General features: G+C 55.1%; 1 protein-coding gene across 1 annotated transcript; it reads right to left on the bottom strand.

The window, feature by feature from the left end:
* Window positions 1-96: 96 nt before the first annotated feature.
* On the bottom strand, window positions 97-11996 carry OTUB1 (OTU deubiquitinase, ubiquitin aldehyde binding 1). The gene is made up of 7 exons (XM_032153196.2): window positions 11872-11996; window positions 9994-10055; window positions 9640-9738; window positions 1863-1981; window positions 1581-1665; window positions 1279-1473; window positions 97-1174 (listed from the first exon to the last, which is right to left on the bottom strand). Exons 1-7 carry the CDS (start codon window positions 11927-11929, stop codon window positions 977-979), a joined length of 816 nt encoding a protein of 271 aa, XP_032009087.1. The 5' UTR covers window positions 11930-11996; the 3' UTR covers window positions 97-976.
* Between the last annotated feature and the right edge of the window lie 7788 nt (window positions 11997-19784).

Raw genomic sequence — 19784 nt, 5'->3', positions numbered from 1 at the left:
GTTGGATGGAGCCCCGGTCAGATGCTTTCGCTGAAAGGGGCTAGCAAGAGCTCTCGGTGAGCCAGGCGGGCAGAGGCACAGGCGGACGGCAGAGGCGGCAGCAGCAGTTCACATTTATTGAGGGCCTGCCCCTAAGGAGCTCACAGCCTGGGGGCTGAGACCCCGAATGTGCAGGGGGCGGGGAAGAAAAGAGGTGAAGGCAAAAAGGCAGGCAATGCAGAGACACCGTGGCCCAAGCAGAGGGGGTGCAAGGCAGGCACAGGCAGGGGGCCTGGGGCAGATGGGGAGGTGGAGAACCAGCAGCCCCAAATAGACCTGAGGACTGTGGACCCCACACGTTTGAAGGCTGCCCTCCCCCACCAGGATGGCGCTGCCGAGGCACCCTGTGGGAGGCCCAGCTCCTCCACCTGCCCTGAGCCAGGTCCAGCCTCACAAAGGCCCCTCCACCCAGGACTCCCGACCATGCAGACCCCTGGTGGAGGGCAGGAAGCTGGGGTCTGGGGCCCAGCCGGGATGTGGAGGTGGGGCCTATGAGGGAGCAGATGAAGTGTGGGTGGCCCTGGGACCCTGGGCAAGTCCCCGAGGAACTTCCAGGATCCCATAGAAGCCCCTGAGCCAGCTAAGAAGGGAAGGGGGGCCTTAGGGAAGGAAGCAGAACCCAAGGAAGCAGGAGGGGCCTCCAAGAGGCCTGGCCCCTCAAACCTGCTCCTGTTGGGGAAGCTCAGGGGTGGATAGGTGAAAAGCAGGGGGACCCACCTGGGGGGAGGGGGCAGCAGACAGAGCAGCCAGGCGGGCAGCAGAGCAGGGACACGCACACACGGCTCACCACCAGCACCCCCTTTAATAAAACATGGGGGGGTCATGTGACAGGAAGAAGGGGGTGAAATAGGACCATTTACAACCACAGAAAAACCTCTGTACATGTCTAGCGCCTGGCAGAGGGGGGCAGCAGGGCAGCAGCGGGCCGGGGCCAGCCCTATTTGTAGAGGATATCGTAGTGTCCAGGCCGGTAGAGAAGGTAGACCTTGGGCTCCGAGCCCTCAGGGAAGATGTGCGGATTAGTGGTGCCGCCCTCGCCGCGGTCCATGTACTCCACCTGGATGGACACGCTGAGGGCCTGGGCCAGCGCGATGATGTGGATGTGATCGCTCTCCTTGCACATGGGCTCCACCTCCTGTGGCATAGGTGCGGGTCAGGCCCCGGTCTCCGCACCCCGCCCCAGGCCCTGTGGACCCACTGCACTCCCCCGGCCGAGAGTAAAGGGGAGGGGGACGGCACCTGCTGGCAGAACTCCTTGACAGTCCGCCCACCCTCGATGAAGTGCTCGAAGAACTTGCTCTCGCGCTGCAGGTAGCCCGAGGTGAGCAGCCGCAGGTAGACCACAAGGTAGTCGGAGGTGCTCTGGTCATTGAAGGAGGCCAGCAGGTCGGCGACAGAGGTCTGCTTCTCCACCTGCTCAATCAGGTCCATGAACTGCAGCCGCGGAGGGAGAAAGCGCAAGATGAGGGGGAGGAGATGGGTGGTCCTCACCAGGTGAACCCCTCCACCCTGGCCCAGCCCAGACAGGCGCCAGGGCTCACCGTGTTGTGGAAATCCTCAATTGTGAATTCAGTGAAGCCCTGGGACACCAGGTCCTCCTTGCTCTTGGCAGATACAGCCTTGAACCTGGGGGTGGGATGGAAAGGCGGGCCCAGCATGGGCTCCTCGACCAGCCCAGATGCCAGGGCCCAGACAGCACCGCCCCGCCTGGCAAGGCCAGAGTCCAGCCCATCGCCTGCCCTCAGGTGGAGCTGCACCTCCTACTCGCCCGGGGAGGAGGGAGACACCCACCTGCCTCGGTGCCCAGTGCCCACCCTTCTCACCGCTGCAACTCCTTGCTGTCATCCAGGAGTGCCTCCAAGTGGGAGAATCCGAAAGCCCGATAGAAACAGTTGCCGTCAGGCCTGGTCTTGCGGATGTACGAGTACTTTTTGTGGAGGTCCTGCAGAGGCAGCCCCACCCCGACAGGTTAACATCAGGCCAGAACTGGGGTTGTCCAAGGAAATGTCCCCCAGCAAAGGTCACATTCCAAACGTGGCAAATGAGCTCCCAGCAGCCACCTGCCACCCTGGGCCCCTGAAACAGGCTGCTGAACGTGGCAATGGGAGCAGCCCACTGCCCAGAGTCCTCCCAAAAGACGGCAGGAAGCTGGGGACTTAAGGACAAACTAGTTGCATGGGTCACTAAAGTGCTGCGGCGCCTACAGGACTGTACAACAACAGGCGAGTGAATCTGTCCTTGAGCAATGCGTCCTCTCCGGTCTTTCAGCCCAAGAGAACTTCAGGGCAAGCAAGTCAGGGCCAGGGTGGAGTGCTGGCCTCCACGCCTCAGCCAGGCGGCTGGGGCCCTCTGCACAGCCCAGCTCAGCCCCGCTCCCGCCACACTGAGAAGAGTTCCCCCACCTCCAGGCTTTGCCTGCAGCCCTCCTGGGGCTAGAAACAGCCTCCCTCCTCTACTTGTTTTTTTGAGACGGAGTTTTGCTCTTGCTGCCCAGGCTGGAGTGCAGTGGCGCGATCTCGGCTCACTGCAACCTCTGCCTCCCGGGTTCCAATGATTCTCCTGTCTCAGCCTTCCAAGTAGCTGGGATTACAGGTGCCCACTCACCACGCACACTTCACCTGGCAAGCACACTTCACTCCCCTGGCCTGGGCACCCTCCCCCCTCCCCTACCCATCTTGCTCCCACCCCCAGCTGATGACCTTGTCTTTTCTCCTCAGGCCCCACCAGCACATCTGCCCTTGGCCTCCTCCCACAATCCTCAGAGGATCTGTTCCAGCTGCCACCTAAGCTGCCTCTCCACTCCACACTAGCCCACCCCCACCCTCAGGCTCAAGCACATCATTCCAAGCTGGGCGCCATGGCTCACACCTGTAATCCCAACATTTTGGGAGGCCAAGGTGGGAGGACTGCTTAAGCCCAGGAGTTCGAGACCAGCCTGGGCAACACAGTGAGACCCCCATCTCTCTAAAAAAAATAAGTAAGTGGCTGGGTGCGGTGGCTCACGCCTGTAATCCCAGCACTTTGGGAGGTCGAGGTGGTTGAATCACCTGAGGTCGGGAGTTCGAGACCAGCATGACCAACATGGCGAAACTCCATCTCTACTAAAAATATAATATTAGCTCGGCATGGTGGTGCATGCCTGTAATCCCAGCTACTCGGGAGGCTGAAGCAGGAGAATCGCTTGAACCTGGGAAGCAGAGGTTGCAGTGAGCTGAGATTGTGCCATTGCACTCCAGCCTGGGCAACAGAGCAAAACTCCATCTTGAAAAGATAAATAAGTAAGTTAGCTGCACACGGTGCTGCATCCTGTGGCCCCAGCTACTCTAGAGGCTGAGGTTGGAGGACTGTGTGGGCCCAGGAGGTCGAGGCTGCAAGTGAGCTGTGATGGCACCACTGCACTCTAGCCTGGGTGACAGAGTGTGTGAGATCCTATCTCAAAAAAAAAAAGACATCATCCTAGTAAGTCCCCCCATGATCAATTTTTCCCTCCCTACTGGTTTAGACCCAACAGCATATACACATTCGGCTACTTCTTTAAAAGGAAGGGAATCCTGAACTTTACGTTTCTGTCTGGCTACCCTTCAATTTCTCTGCTTTCTTTACAGCAAAACTCCTCATGAAGCTGTCCGTGCTGTCTCCACATCTTTTCTCCCTCGGGAGGCTTTTGCTCTAGCCAAGGTCAGCTGAACACCCTCAATCAGAGGGGGCAAACCCAGCCCCCCACCCCCACTGGCCCCTTAGCAGAACTGAGGCCACTGACTGTGGCCCTGCCTAGATGCCTCCTTCCCTGGGCTGGCGCCCCCACCCTCTCCTTGTCTTCCTCCTGCCTCCAAGGCCACTCCTCATCTCTCTAAGCTCTGAGGATCAGGGATGCCACCAAACCATACGGCACCCTTCAAGACATGGTGTGTCACCTGCAAGAAAACAGTCACTGAGGCTGGGCGCGGTGGCTCACGCCTATAATCCCAGCACTTTGGGAGGCTGAGGCAGGCAGTAATCGAGGTCAAGAGATCAAGACCATCCTGGCCAACACAGTGAAACCCTGTCTCTACTAAAAATACAAAAATTAGCTGGGTGTGGTGGCGCACACCTGTAGTCCCAGCTACTCAGGAGGCTGAGGCAAGAGAATCACTTGAACCCAGGAGGTGGAGGTTGCAGTGAGCCGAGATCGCACCACTGCACTCCAGCCTGGGCAACAAAGCGAGACTCCGTTTCAAAAAAGAAAAAAGGAAAACAGTCACTGCACACTTAGCCACTGTGCCTGCCATGTGACCACGGGCATGAGGGCTGTCTCCCATGTGCCTACCCTGCCCTGCTCAGGCCGGGGACAGCTTCCACTTTTTTCTTTCTTTTCTGAGACAGGGTCTCCTCTGTCACCTGGGCTGGGGTGCAGTGGCAAAATCACGGCTCACTGCAGCATCAACCTACCAGGCTCAAGCAATTCTCCCACCTCATATTTCAGAGTAGCTGGAACTACAGGTGCACACCACCACACCCATTTAATCGTTGTATTTTTTTGTAGAGATGGGATTTCACCATATTGCCCAGGCTGGTCTCGAACTCCTGGGCTCAAGTGATCTGCCTGCCACAGCCTCCCAAAGTGCTGCACCCGGCCAGCTTCCTCTTTGAAACTACACTCACTCTCGTGGCCAGGTACAGTGGCTCACACCTGTAATCCCAGTGTTTTGGGAGGCCAAGGGGGGAGGATCAAGTTGAAGCCTAGCCTGGGCAACACAACAAGACCTCGTCTCTACAAAAACGTAAATTATACTTGCTCTCTTGACGACGTCAGTCTCAAGCAATTTTTGTTTGTTTGTTTGTTTTTGAGACAGTCTCGCGCTGTCGTCCAGGCTGGAGTGCAGTAGCACGATCTCGGTTCACTGCAACCTCCGCCTTCCGGGTTCAAGCAATTCTCCCGTCTCAGCCTCCTGAGTAGCTGGGACTACAGGAGCACGCCACTGTGCCCGCCTAATTTTTTTGTATTTTTAGTAGAGACGGGGTTTCACCGTGTTGGCCAGGCTGGTTTTGAACTCCTGACCTCAAGTGATCCACCCACCTTGGCCTCCCAAAGTGCTAGGATTACAAGCATGAGCCATTGCCCCTAGCCAAAGTCTCAAGGATTTAATAGCCCCAAGTGTGAATCTCAACTCTCAACTCCATTTGCGATCCTCCTATCTACCAGCCTCATCACACCTCCTCTGAACTGTCCAACAGGCATTTCCACTGAGTGCAGCTGAGATCAACCTCCGAACAACTGCTCCTCCCCAAGGCTGCCCCACCTCAGTCACCCACAGCACCTTACAGTCACTGCCGACTCCAACACCATATCCATCCCTTCAATATGTCTGGTATCCAACTGCTTCTCACTCCTCACCTCCACCACCCGCTGCCCACCTCCAGCAGATTTTACTGCACAAGCCTCCTGGCAGTGTCCCTGCCTCCACTTCACCTTCCGGAGTTTATTCTCACCCCAGCACGAGAATGGCCAGGGTCGGCTTGGCGTGATGGCTCAGGCCTGTAATCCCAGCACTTTGGGAGGCCAAAGTGGGTGGATCATTTGAGGTCAGGAGTTCAAGACCAGCCTAGCCAATATGGTGAAACCCCGCCTCTACTAAAAATACAAAAATTAGCCAGGCATGGTGGCGGGCATCTGTAATCCCAGCTACTCAGGAGGCTAAGGCAGGAGAATCACTTGGACCCGGGAGGCGGAGGTTGCAGTGAGCTGAGATGGTGCCATTGCACTCCAGTGCACTCCAGCCTGGGTGACGGGGCAACACTCTGTCTCAAAAAAAAAAAAAAAAAGTGACCAGAGTCACCTGCTAGATGCACCCCATCTCCCTCAGAGTCCTTTCTCTTACCACAACACCCCACCCCGCCCTGCCCCGCTCAGTTCCCCAGCCCTAACCCCTAATTCTGCACCAGCCACACTGGCCTCCATGCTGGCCTCAAATCATCCAGGTGCCCTCTTGCCTCGGGCCTGGGTGGGCACTGCTCTCCGACGCCTGTGACTCGCTCCCCGCTCTTTTTCTGTTCATTACTCAAATACCACCTCATCAGCAAGGCCTTCACCAAGCCCTGTTTAAAATGGCAAATGCTCCCACTCCCAATCCCCTCTTTTTTTTTTTTTTTTTTGAGGTGGCGTTTTGCTCTGGTCACTCAGGCTGGAGTGCAGTGGCACAATCTCAGCTCACTGCAACCTCCACCTCCCAGGTTCAAGAGATTCTCCTGCCTCAGCCTAAGTAGCTGGGATTACAGGGATGTGCCACCACACCCGGCTAATTTTGTATTTTTAGTAGAGGTTTCACCATGTTAGTCAGGCTGGTCTCAAACTCCTAGACCTCAGGTGATCCACCTGCCTCAGCCTCCCAGAGTGCTGGGATTACAGGCGTGAGCCACCACGCCTGGCCCCGATCCCCTTTTCATTTTTCTCCACAGCACTCACTGCCTTCTGATACCCCACATGTCCTAAAGCCCTCTTTGGCTTATCATGTCTTTCCACCCTGAACTGTAAGTTTTGTGAGGGCAGGACTTTGTCGGCATCACTCTATCTTCAGTACCTAGAACAGCGCCTGGACCACAGTCCATTCTCAATAAATGTTAAATGAGTAGCACACCAGGACCACAAAGAGCCCAAATCACCACTGCTACTGTAGCAGCCACCATGGCCATTGTGAGCACACTCTCTGTGCCAGGCACTTGGCACAGGGCGAATAAACGTCATCCTAATTGATCCTCACAAGAGCCCATTTAGAGAGAGAGGAGTTCTCTGCAACCAGGCCTGCTTGGGCTCTGCTGCCACAGCTGTCTCTGCCCAGGAAGAAAAGGTGGGCTCAGGCACAGCACACAGAATGCGGGTGCTGGGGGCACAGAGAGGCCTCTTAGACAGCATGCTCTGGACATCCAAATGTTTGATGACTCCGTGGGAAGAACCTGGGGCCCAGCCTGTCCTGTCCACTTTACCAGGGTGATCTAGCCATGAGCGGCAGGCCTTGGCATGGGGGGGTCCCGCTGGAGGACAGTGACCTAAGAGGAATGAATGAATGAAGCTCACCCCCTGTATGGGGAGGTTTGTAACCCACTGCTTACAACCCCCCGTAACATCTCCTTCAACCCTCACACTTGCCCTGTGAGGAAGACAATGTCCCCGCCCACAGAGAAGAGAACAGGGGATCCAAGAGCTTCAGGGTGTTGCCCGAGATCATGCAGCTCGAAGTGGTGAGGCCAGGACTGGAACCTAGGCCCATCAGGCTCCACAGCCAGTGCCTTCATCTCTCCACAGGCACCCTGAGGAAATCTAGCTCCCTGAGGAGGGGGCCTCAGGAGATCACAGAGCACAGACCTCACACAGCTGGATCTGGCCTGCAGGTGTGTTTGGCCCACACATTTAAAATCTGAATTAGCTGCCAACTGTTAGAAGTCAGGAGCTGTGGTTACCTCTGGCTCCTCTTGGAAAAACAGATCTGGAGACAATGGAGTCACAGGTATGGACACTCCCATTTCCCCCAGGGGCCTCTGCTCCCTATTACTGTCTGGCTGATACTGAGCTGTGTAGCCCTCCTTGTTCACCACCTGACTGCCTGGCCACCTTCAATCACCTGGGTTACCTACCTGGCCACGGAGGCCTCCCCTACCAGTAGAGGACTCTTAAGCATCTGTCATCTTCCAGGGGAAGAGAAATATTTACTAAACACTTACACTGAGCCTACCAGATACGGTTTCCACACACCCATTGTCACATTTCTTTTTTTTTTTTTTTTTTTTTTTTTAGAGACAGGTCTCACTGTCACCCAGGCTGGAGTGAGGTGGTATAATCATGGCTCAACTTCTTGGGCTCAAGTGATCCTCCAACCGCAGCCTCTTGAGTAGCTGGGACTACAGGCATGTGCTACCACACCCAGGAATTTTTTGATTTGGAGAGACAAGGTCTCACTATGTTGCTTGGGTTGGCTTGAACTCCTGGGCTCAAGCAATCCTCTGGCCTCAGCCTCGCAAAGTGCTAGGATTCCAGGCTCGAGTCACCATGCCTGGCCCCATTTCATATGTCAACCTCCCAGCTCACAGACCTAGAAAGTGGGTGGTAAAGTTTGCCTCCGTTTGAGTGATGCAGCACGGCCCTTCGAGGAAATCTGTGGCTGCTTGACCCCACTGCTGCCTGCCTCTCCACAAAGATCCAGGAGGCAAGCTGTGGGAAACGGCCCTCTGGCAACCCTTCTGCCCCACTGAGCACCAGCCTGGTCAGCCCCTGTATGGGCACCGAGATCATCAGCTCCCGCCCAGCCTGCACCTCCCTCAATCTCACAATCGCCCTATGAGAAGATGCTTTTTTTTTTTTTTTTGAGACAGAGTCTCACTCTGTCGCCCAGGCTGGAGTGCAGTGGCACAATCTCGGCTCACTGCAACCTCCGCCTCCCGGGTTCACGCCATTCTCCTGCCTCAGCCTCTCCGAGTAGCTGGGACTACAGGTGCCCGCCACCATGCCTGGCTAATTTTTTTGTATTTTTAGTAGAGACGGGGTTTCACCGTGGTTTTGATCTCCTGACCTCGTGATACGCCCGCCTCAGCCTGCCAAATTGCTGGGATTACAAGCGTGAGCCATCGCGCCAGGCCTTTTTTATTTTTTTTTATTTTTGAGACGGAGTCTTACTCCGTCACTCAGGATACAGTACAGTGCGAGATCTTGCCTCACTGCAACCTCCGCCTCCCAGATGCACGCAATTCTCCTGCCTCAGCCTTCCCAATAGCTGGAACTACATGCGTGCGCCACCACTCCCAGCTAATTTTTGTATTTTTAGTACAGATGGGGTTTCACCATGTTGACCAGACTGGTCTCGAACTCCTGACCTCAGGTGATCTGCCCGCCTCAACCTCCCGAAGTGCTGGGATTACAGGCGTGAGCCACTGTGCCTGGCCAGAAGATGCTTTTATTGTCCCTATTTTACAGATGAGAACACCCACTTTAGAGACACTAAAGGACTTGCCAAGGATACAGCTGCTGAGTAGCAGAGTCTAGATTTGAATCAATGTCTTTTTTTTTTTGAGACAGTCTTCTTCTGTTGCTCTGGCTGGAGTGCAGTGCCGCAATCTCAGCTCACTGCAACCTCCGCTTCCCAGATTCAAGCAATTCTCCTGACTCAGCCGGGCAAGTAGCTGGGATTACAGGCACCTGCCACCACGTCCGGCTAATTATTGTATTTTTAGTAGAGATGGGGTTTCACCATATCAGCCAGGCTGGTCTCCAACTCCTGACCTCAGGGCATCTGCCCACCCTGGACTCCCAAAGCGCTGGGATTACAGGCGTGAGCCACCGTGCCCGCCCCGCACCCCCCTTTTTTTTTCTGAGATGAAGTTTTGCTCTTGTCACCCAGGCTGGAGTGCAATGGTGTGATCTTGGCTCCCTACAACCTCCACCTCCCGGGTTCAAGCGTTGAAATCAGTGTGTTTTTGAGGCCTCAGCCTATGCACTTCAAGAACCAGCAACGAAAGGTGTCCTGCAACACCCTACTCCCTCAGGTGACAGACCCAGCAGGAAGCAAGTCTGAAGCAGGCACCCTCCTGCCCCGCCCCCAGGGTGCTTCCCACCCGCTCTGGCCAGGCTCCCACCTTGATCTTCTGTTGATAGATGTTGTCATCTTCAGCATACTCCTTGTATAGGACCGAGAGCTCCAGCCGCTCTGACACCAGAGGGTTCTGCACAGCAATCTGGAGGAGGCAGGGATCTGTCATGTCCTAGCAGGGAGATGGAGTGACCCATGCCTAACAGCCAGAATAACTACAAATGGGCTGGGCTGGTCACCCGGTGGCCCAGCAACCCCCAGAAAAGCACCAGTACCTAGCATAGCCTAGGGAGGAGGGAGCTTCCAAAGTAGAGACAGACAATAGGCTTCATGCCCAGCCTATGCATTTCCACAATGGGGCTGCTGGCCACTGCCTCCCTCGCCCACTGCAGCCCCTCACCTCTTGCTGAATTCGGTCCTGCTGAGCCATGATGGCTTCATCATAGGCCAGACAGTTAACACCTGGGAAAAGGAAAAAAGCCAAAGATTACAGGGGGTCCTGGCTGTCTCCACTGAAGGCAGCTGGGCCAGGGACAAGAGCAGCCCAGGAGCAGGAAGACAGGCTTAGAATCTGGAAGCAGGTATGTTACAGATGTCCCAGATGCAAGCAATTCTCCTGCCTCAGCTTTCCCAATAGCTGGAACTACATGCGTGCACCACCACTCCCAGCTAATTTTTGTATTTTTAGTACAGATGGGGTTTCGCCATGTTGACCAGGCTGATCTTGAACTCCTGATCTCAGGTGATCTGCCCGCCTCAACCTCCCAAAGTGCTGGGATTACAGGCGTGCTCCACCTCAACTGTGTCATCTTGGCAAAGTCCCTTCCCCTTCTGGGCTTTCATTTCCTCATCTTTAAAATGAAGGGGCAGAGGTATACCGTGGTACCCCTAAGGTGCGCTCTTCCAGCTCTGACACCCCCTTCCTCCCGTTAACATCACTTCCCAGCGGCCTGGGAATGTTCTGGGGCCAGGCGTGGTCTCTTGCGGAAAGTAGGATGAGGAAGCAGAGTCCTGGCCTGGAGGAGAGCTTCCTGTGAGCCTGCACTTTACTCCATCACCGCCTTCATCCTCTTGCGGTCCTGGATATTGTTAATGGTGCCCATTTTACAATTAACAAAACAAATGCAGAGAGGTGAAGCAATCTGCCCAAGATCACAACTAGCAAAGACCTGTGATCAAACCCAGGTTTGTCTAATTCCAGGCTGAGCTCTTCAGCACAATACCTCTCCTTGGCTACCACATGGCAGAGACCTTTCCTCAACTGTAAAATGGGGCGAGTACCCCCGCCTTTCTTAGAGGCATACCAGTACGTGCTCTAGTATTATCAGCCAGCTGGGCAGGTCCACCCTATGGACCCCACTGTGAGCAGCTATCGGTGAGGAGCTAGGACACCTGAATTTTAGTCCTGGCTCTCTCTTAATGTCATCTTGAACAAGTCCCTTCCGGGGCCCAGTTTTCCCACTTCTCGTTCTCTCAAGTGTTCGGTGAGAATAAGGTGCGTGTGCTGAATGACTTTAAAGGTCAACCCTTTTGGGGCTCGCCATCCCAAATTCTTGGCTGGGCGTCGACCTACCCTTTTCACACTACTCTGCAAAAGATCTGTCCCTGCCACCCAATGACCTACGCGGTCCCCAGGGCCCAACTCATAGGCGGGAAAAGACAGAGTGGGACCATTTTTGAAAGGCCCATCTCCTCAGGAGACTAACAATGTCTAGATAGGCGGAAAGGGGCTGCAAGGCCAGAAGAGGAGGCTCTACCAGAAAAAGTCGCAGGCCTCAGGGACAGATCCTGCAGTCCCCTCACATCCCAGGGCCGCCTACGACATCCCGAATGGCCCGCCCGGACCTTTGTGCTCCGTAGCCCAGCGAAACTCGAGGCCCTCACGGCGCGGGCCGCCGCTGGAGCAGGCCGGGGGGCTCGGCCCTGGCCTAGGCCTCAGCCTGACTGCAAGGACAGGGTCGGCAGGGGTCGGGGCCCCTGGAGCCGGGAGCCGAGGGGTTGGGCAGAGGGTGGGGCGGCCCAGGCCCCGCCCCGGGCGCACACGATGGAGAAGGGCCGCGGGCCTTGGCCCGCCTCGTCCGTCCTCCCTCCCGGCCAGGGGTCGCGGCGGTGGCTCCTTCCATTGTGAGGGGGAGGGGAGGCAGCGGAGGTGGAGGAAGGGACCCCAGCGCACCTCGACCCCAGAGCCGGCGGCCCTGCCTCCCCTCCCTCCTCGGGAGCAGCTGGCCCGGCATCGCCCCCACTAGCCCGGGCCGGACATCCCTCCTTGGATCTGTACCTTCGGAGTCGCTGCCCAGCGGCTCCTGCTTCTGCTGCTGAGGTTCTTCCGCCGCCATCTTTAAACAGCGCCGCACTGCCGACCGCTTCCGGGTTGCCAATTGCCGTCCTCCCGGAAGTGAGCCCCTCCTCGTGGCCCCGCCTTGGCAACAGCCCTAGCAACGGGATCCCCTCAGACGTTGTCAAGGAATGGGCTTCCAGTCCCGTGGCAGGTGCTGGCACGCCAGGCCTGCTGACCTGAGACCTGTAGGAGAGGCCGGCCGCCCCAGGTCCGCACCTCCACCCCACACACTGGTTTGGCTCCATCTTCCCAGCCTCCCAAAGTTCCCGGTGGTGATTGCAGATCCTCCTGGAGCCAATTCCGTTTTCTTTTTCCTGGAGTTTGAAACGCGGATTGTGTTATTGAGAGAAGTAGGAAAGTGAAATTAAAATCACCGAAGGCAGCATTCCTGCTGCGGGCTTCGGCACGCACTGCATGCGACCATAGCTGCAGTGCGGAGCGGCATCTGACCCAGGAGACAGGAAGTCGGCCAGCGCCGGGGCGCCCGCGGAGCCCCACATCGTGGCCCCACGGAACCTGGGTTCTCTGCCGGCTTTGGTGAGCTGCTTCCGGCAGGGAGACGGCATCCCTTGGTGTCAAGGCCAAAGCCTCATGACCTAACTTTGGGCTCTGTGTCCTTCTGGTTGTGACAAAGCAGGACCTTTAAAAAAAAAAAAAAAGAAGAAAGAAAAGAAAGTCTCGCTATGTTGCATGGGGTAGTCTCCAACTCCTGGGCACGAGCGATCTTCGGGCCCTGTCTGAAGAGTAGCTGAGACTCCAGCCGCGAGCCACCACTAAAGCAGGGTCTTTATAAAAGCAAAGACTTCACAAAAAAGGAAAATAATGGTTGCCAACAGTCAAGCAGAGGTGCTGGAGGGAAGTGGATGTGGCTGTGAAAGGGAAAGTCTGGATTCTTGTGAAGGTGGAAATGCGCAATACCCTGACTGTGTCAGTACCGTGGTGTATGCTTTACTACATTTTTGCAAGATGTTAGTGGGGGCGGGGGAGACTGAGTAAAGGATACATGGAATCTTTATAATTTCTTTAATTTCCCTGTGAATTATCTAAAAATTACATTTAACATTTTTTTTTTTTTTTTGAGACAGAGTTTCTCTCTGACCATCCAGGCTGGAGTGCAGTGGCACGATCTTGGCTCACTGCAACCTCTGCCTCCCGGGTTCAAGCCATTCTCCTACCTCAGCCTCCCGAGTAGCTGGGACTACAGGCGCGCGCCACCACGCCCGGCTAATTTTTTGTATTTTTAGTAGAGACAGGGTTTCACCGTGTTAGCCAGGATGGTCTCGATCTCCTGACCTCATGACCCGCCCACCTCGGCCTCCCAAAGTGCTGGGATTACAGGCGTGAGCCACCGCGCCCAGCCACGTTTAATTTTTTAAATGGCAAAGATGGCTGGGTGTGGTGGCTTATGCCTGTAATCCCAGCATTTTGGGAGGCCAAGCTGGGAGAATTGCTTGAGCCTAGGCATTGGAGACCAGCCTGGGCAACACAGGGAGACCCACCCCCGCATCTCTATAAAAAACATTAAAAAAAAAAAGTAGCCAGGTGTGGTGGCATGCACCTGTAGTCCCAGCTACAGGAATGCAATAGTGATCTCGGCTCACCGCAACCTCTTCCTCCCGGGTTCAAGCGATTCTCCTGCTTCAGCCTCCCAAGTAGCTGGGATTACAGGCATGTAGCACCATGCCTGGCTAATTTTGTATTTTCAGTAGAGACGAGGTTTCTCCATGTTGGTCAAGCTGGTCTCGAATCCCAACCTCAGGTATCCACCCGCCTCAGCCTCCCAAAGTGATAAGATTACAGGTATGAGCCGCCGCACCCGGCCTTGCCTAGCTCTTTTCAATGATGGTTTATTTGGTGGTTAATAACTGTTCTCTTGGCCAGGCACAGTGACTCACTCCTGTAATCCCAGCACTTTAGGAGGCCAAGGCAGGTGGATCACCTGAAGTCAGGAGTTCAAGACCAGCCTAATATGGTGAAACCCCGTCTCTACCAAAAATACAAAAATTAGCTGGCTGTGGTGGCGCATGCCTGTAATCCCAGCTACTCAGGAGGCTGAGGCACAAGAATAGCTTGAACCTGGGAGGCGGAGGTTGCAGTGAGCCGAGATCAAGCCACTACACTCTAGTCCGTGGGACAGAACGAGACTCCATCTAAAAATAAAAATAATAATAAATAAGTAAATAACTGTTCTTATCCCCATTCCATCTGTCCTGTTAATTTTACTGTGTGAGGATTTTGGTTCTCTATCCTGAAGCATCTAAATCCCACCTGCAGGCCGGGCTCGGTGGCTCATGCCTGTAATCCTAGCACTTTGGGAGGCTGAGGCGGATGGATCACCTGACATCAGGAGTTCGAGACTGGCCTGGCCAACGTGGTGAAACCCCATCTCTACTAAAAGTACAAAAAAATTAGCTGGGTGTGGTGGCAGGCGCCTGTAATCCTAGCTGCTTGGGAGGCTGAGGCAGAAGAATCGCTTGAACCCAGGGGGTGGAGGTTGCAGTGGGCCGAGATCATGCCACTTCACTCCAGCCTGGGTGAAAGAGGGAGACTCCGTCTCAAAAAATAAAAAAATAAAACCCTTGGCTGGACACGGTGGCTCAGGCCTGTAATCCCAGCACTTTGGGAAGCTGAGGCGGGTGGATCATGAGGTCAGGAGTTTGAGACCAGCCTGGTCAAGATGGTGAAACCCCGTCTCTACTACAAACACAAAAATTAGCCAGGCACGGTGGCAGGCGCCTGTAATCCCAGCTACTCGGGAGGCTGAGGCAGGAGAATCGCTTGAACCCGGGAGGCAGAGGTTGCAGTGAGCCATGACTGCACCACTGCACTCCAGCCTGGGCAACAGGTGACACTGTCTCAAGAAAAATAAATAAATAAATAAAATTAAATAAAATAAAACCCACCTGCAGATTCACCAGGAGCCCCTGGCACAGCCCCAGACATTTGTCTCTGCTCCCCAATTTGCCACCCTGGAAATGGTCCCATGCTGCTGGTCCTTGCTGTCAAGGGCCTATAATGACACAGGCAGCACAGGCACTTGGTTGAGGCTGTATGTCGGAGACAGTCACAGAGGTGACAGGTAGCAGCCAAAGTGCCAACATGGCACAGATGCCTCCTCACACCAACCTGCCAGACTGGTGCCTGCCCAGGCCCCACATCCATGTCCATGGGATTCCATCAGGTGGAGGGAGGGGAGGAGACCCCATAGTGGGTCTCAGGGACTGTGAAACTTCAGCTTTAGAGGAAGTTTACACAACAGCCCAGAGGCCCCAAGGGGCCACATGGCTCCAGACCCACCCAATCTCGTCTGCCCCTGCCTCTCAGGGAAGGGAGCCAGGCTGAATGGACCAAGACAACAGGGGCATGGCATGGGCCCCGGAACAGCCACAGTCCTCACAGGAAGGCATGGCCAGCCGAAAGCCTCGAAGGGTGGGCCACACATGGGGATTAGGCGACCATTCTCGGTGCAGGCTTGGGAGTTGGGCAGCTGCCCAGACAGCAGGAGTAGGGGCATGCTTGGCCCCCACATGAATCTTGCATTGTACCCACAAGAGTCTCCAGGCAGCAGCCCTGAAATCGTGGTCCAGGGAGGCTTTGACAGCAGCAAAGGCTGATGCGGCAGAGCAGGGTCTATGCCTCAGGGCCATCAGTTGGGCTGTGAGTCACCTGCAGGATTCAGACCTCCTAAGGCCAAAAGCAAGCAGAGGGGCAGAGGCAATGCAGGCAGGGCCCCTCCCAAGCAACTCCCACCACCCCAGTCCCCACTGGGGCACCCACTATAAGTGCTGTACATTCACTTCACTTTATGCCTGCAGAGGGTCCCAGCAGCTGGTCCCAGCCCCTCACCAGGGCCTCACAGCACCACATGATGCATTACTTTCCTTATTGCTTCCGTAACGAGTCACCACAAACCTAGCAGCTTAAAACAACAAAAATTTATTCTCTTACAATTTTTTTTTTTTTTTTTGAGACAGAGTCTTGCTCGGTCCCCCAGGCTGGAGTGCAGTGGCACGATCTTGGCTCACTGCAAGCTCCACCTGCTGGGTTCAAGCAATTCTCCTGCCTCAGCCTCCTGAGTACCTGGGATTATAGGCACCCATCACCACACCCAGCTAATTTTTTGTATTTTTTGCAGAGACAGGGTTTCACCATGTTGGCCAGGATGGTCTCGATCTCTTGACCTAGTGATCCACCTGCCTCAGCCTCCCAAAGTGCTGGGATTACAGGCCTGAGCCACCATGCTCAGCCTCTCTTACAGTTTAGGAGGTCAGAAGTCTGGGTTTCACCAGACTAAAATCAAGGTGTCTGCAGGCTGCATTTCTTACAAGAGGCTCTAAAGGAGATCCACTTCCTACTCGTCCAGGTTGGCAGAAGGTAGGACCAAGGTCCCCATGTTCTTGCTGGCTGTAAAAGAGGGCTGTTCCCAGCTCTAGAGGCCCCTGCAGTCCTTGGCTCATGGCCCGCTTCCTCTGTCCTCAAAGCCAGCAACGGTAGGCTAAGTGCTTCTCACTTCAGGACTTACGACGACATTGCGCCCGCCTGGATCTCCAAGGATAGCCTCTCATTTCAAGGTCATGACCTTACATCTACAAAGCCCCCATACCATGTAAGATAACATACTCACTGGTTCCAGGGAGTAGACCATGGGCATTTTCGGGGGGCCATTATTCTGTCTGCCACAATATCTTCATTTTACAAAACTGAGATTCAGAGACCAGATGACTTGCCCAAGGTTGTACAGTTCAGTGGCCATGCCAGGCCTCAAGCCCAAGCCTCCCCACTCCCAGACCACTGTTCCTGACATTACAGCACCTGCCGGGACTTTAGCCTCTCCAGTCAGCATGCACACCAGGCACAGAAACCCACACACGTGGACACAGAAAATGTTTGGGGTACAAGGATCCTTGCTTTCTCTATAGGGAATTGCTGCAGGGCCCTGAATTGGTTGGGGACGAGGGTAGGCCAGTGAAAGACCAGATTTTAGACCTAATGGCCACACAAGGGACCAAGGAGTTTGGGGTTTAAATATGATAGGTCAAACTCTACACTCTCCTGCCCACCCCTACGTACATCACCCCACCCATCCCCACAAATGCAGGACATGACAGGTTGTGGGAGGAAGAGGGGCTGGAGGAACAGCCGGGCTTGCTGAGGGCTTCTTCAGACCAGGGTCCTCAAGGACTTGCCTGGAGCCATTGGTGTTGCACAGGTTAGGGCAGTGGCTCAATCAATCGAACTTTGGGCTGGAGCAGTCCTCCTCGGAGGGGGACCATTACCCATCATTCAATTCCAGGGACACAAAAATGGAGGACACCCAATCAAACCCTTAGCAGGGCAGTGGAGTTACCATAGAAACTCAAGACGGGCCGGGCGCAGTGGCTCACGCCTGTGATCCCAGCACTTTGGGAGGCTGAGGCGGGTGGATCACGAGGTCAGGAGATCAAGACCTTCCTGGCTAACACAGTGAAACCCTGTCTCTACTAAAAATACAAAAAATTAGCCAGGCGTGGTGGCGGGTGCCTGTAGTCCCAGCTACTCGGGAGGCTGAGGCAGGAGAATGGCATGAACCCGGGAGGCAGAGCTTGCAGTGAGCCGAGATTGCACCACTGCACTCCAGCCTGGGTGACAAAGCAAGACTCCATCTCAAAAAAAAAAAAAAAGAAAGAAAGAAACTCAAGACAACAGGCTGGGTGCAGTGGCTCACGCCTGTGATCCCAGCACTTTGGGAGGTCCAGGTAGGAGGATCACCTGAGGTTAGGAGCTGGAGACCAGCCTGGCCAACATGGTGAAACCCTACCTCTACTAAAAATACAAAAATTAGGTGGCCTGCGCCTATAGTCCCAGCTACTCGGGAGGCTGAGGCAGCAGAATCGCTTGAACCTGAGAGGCAGAGGCTGCAGTGAGCCAAGATCGTGACACTGCACTCCAGCCTGGACAACAGAGCGAGACTCTGTCTCAAAAAAAAAAAAAAAAGAAAGGAAAGAAGAAGGCCGGGCACGGTGGCTTATGCCTATCCTAGCGCTTTGGGAGGCCAAGGCGGGTGGATCACCTGAGATCGAGAGTTCGAGACCAGCCTGACCAACATAGAGAAACCCTTTCTCTACTAAAAATACAAAATTAGCTGTGTGTGGTGGTGCATGTCTGTAGTCCCAGCTACTCAGGAGGCTGAGGCAAGAGAATCACTTGAACTCGGGAGGCAGAGGTTGCAATGACCCAAGGTCGTGCCATTGCACTCCAACCTGGGCAACAAGAGTGAAACTCCGTCTCAAAAAAAGAAAAAAAGAAAAACTCAAGATAACACTTTTTCCAGTGCCACATCCTTGCTGTGTGCAGCCCCGTGGCTATGAGACCAGCACCTCATCTGTGCCCACAGCCAGAGGAAAGCAGCCCTGAGTAGCAGGCCACTCAGGGCCCTCTACTCAGGAAGCGAGGGATTGTTGAGAACGCCCCGGCCTCCCACACTGCAGTGGCTGGTCCCCAGGTCCAGGGAGCTGCCAGCCAGGCCAGGAGATGGGCTTGAGAGGACAGTCAGGGGGCACTCAGGTCCCACCTCCATAGGGACTAATGTAAGCAGAAAAGCCTCCCAGAACCATGCACAGAACAAGGGGTGGTCCTGCTGTGTGGAAGATGGCCATGAGGCCCCTCCATCCAGAAACAAGGGAGCTGTTGAGATACCCGTATGTGGCAGATGAATTCTCCTAGATCAGCACCCCATCCTGGCTCCAGATCCAACACGGGCTTGCCCCTCCCCAGCCGATGCTCCCACCAGGCACACCTGCAGCATTCTGAACCCCACTAGGGGCAACAGGCCCGGGCAGCTTCTCCCCGGCCCTCCAACCAGGCCGTGACCCTTCAGCCTCATATACAAAGTCTGGCTTGTGTGGAAGGAAAGGAGCCACCTAGGAGGCAGAGGACAATTTCCTAACGCTCAAGGAAACAGCTATGGCAGGAGCTGAACCCACTACAGTATCGGGCACTGGGCCCCACAGGCTTCCCTGGGCATCACGCAGAAAACACAAGCAAGACTAGGCTACGGCAGGAGAGTTGGGTCCACTCTCAGCTCTGCCAACATAAATCAGGAAACAGCCTGCAGAACAGGAGCTGGGAAGATGTGTGTTCAGACACTCAGGGCCTGAGGCCAACCACAGCCCTCCCCTCTCACCTGACATCTTTGCCCACTATTCCAGGCACAGGCGTCCTGGCACCCTCAGCCCCACAGGGGAGACCGAACCTGTGTCTTTTCAGAAATCAACCAAGTCACCCCAGCAAAGAGGATGCAAAGGAGAGGTAAAGCCATGTCTTCCTCGAGGGTGGGACCCGGCACGTCTGAGTGTTCCTTCCAGACGCTGGCAATCAGGACTCCAGCTCAGCTCGCAGTGTTTCGGAACATCGCCACTGCTGAGGTACTTCCTGCCCCTCACACATCAGGAGAAAGAATCACTGAGGAAGGACTCCTGGGGACAGAGGAATGGCAGATTCCCCAAGTCAAACAGAGGAGGAGAAAGGGAAGCTGGCAGATAGAACAAGGAAGGACAATTAGTCCATAACCATGTATGGAAAGTGTTGGAAGGGGCCCTGGAATTGACATTTAAAACGCAAGCAGGGGCCGGCGGTGGTGGCTCACGCCTGTAATCCCAGCATTTTGGGAGGCCAAGGAGGGCAGATATCGAGGTTTAAGAGATCAAGACCATCCTGGCCAACAGGGTGAAACTGAAACCCCGTCTCTACTAAAAATACAAAAATTAGCTGGGCGTGGTGGCACACGCCTGTAGTCCTAGCTACTCGGGAGGCTGAGGCAGGAGAATCACTTGAACCCAAGAGGCGGAGGTTGCAGTGAGCCGAGATTGCACCAC

The sequence above is a fragment of the Hylobates moloch genome, unplaced genomic scaffold, assembly GCF_009828535.3.
Source record: "Hylobates moloch isolate HMO894 unplaced genomic scaffold, HMol_V3 SCAFFOLD_5, whole genome shotgun sequence".
NCBI classification, from domain to species: domain Eukaryota; kingdom Metazoa; phylum Chordata; class Mammalia; order Primates; family Hylobatidae; genus Hylobates; species Hylobates moloch.
The sequence above is the reverse complement of the archived record's forward strand: the minus strand, read 5'-3'. Positions and strand labels throughout refer to the sequence as shown.

Excerpts from the sequence above, each read along its gene's own strand:
- OTUB1 (XM_032153196.2), bottom strand. The coding sequence starts at position 11,929 with ATGGCGGCGGAAGAACCTCAGCAGCAGAAGCAGGAGCCGCTGGGCAGC. Across the intron at positions 9,739-9,993 it reads AGGACCGAATTCAGCAAGAG|ATTGCTGTGCAGAACCCTCT; the intron begins GTGAGGGGCTGC and ends TGCCTCCTCCAG. Across the intron at positions 1,474-1,580 it reads TTGAGGATTTCCACAACACG|TTCATGGACCTGATTGAGCA; the intron begins GTGAGCCCTGGC and ends CCGCGGCTGCAG.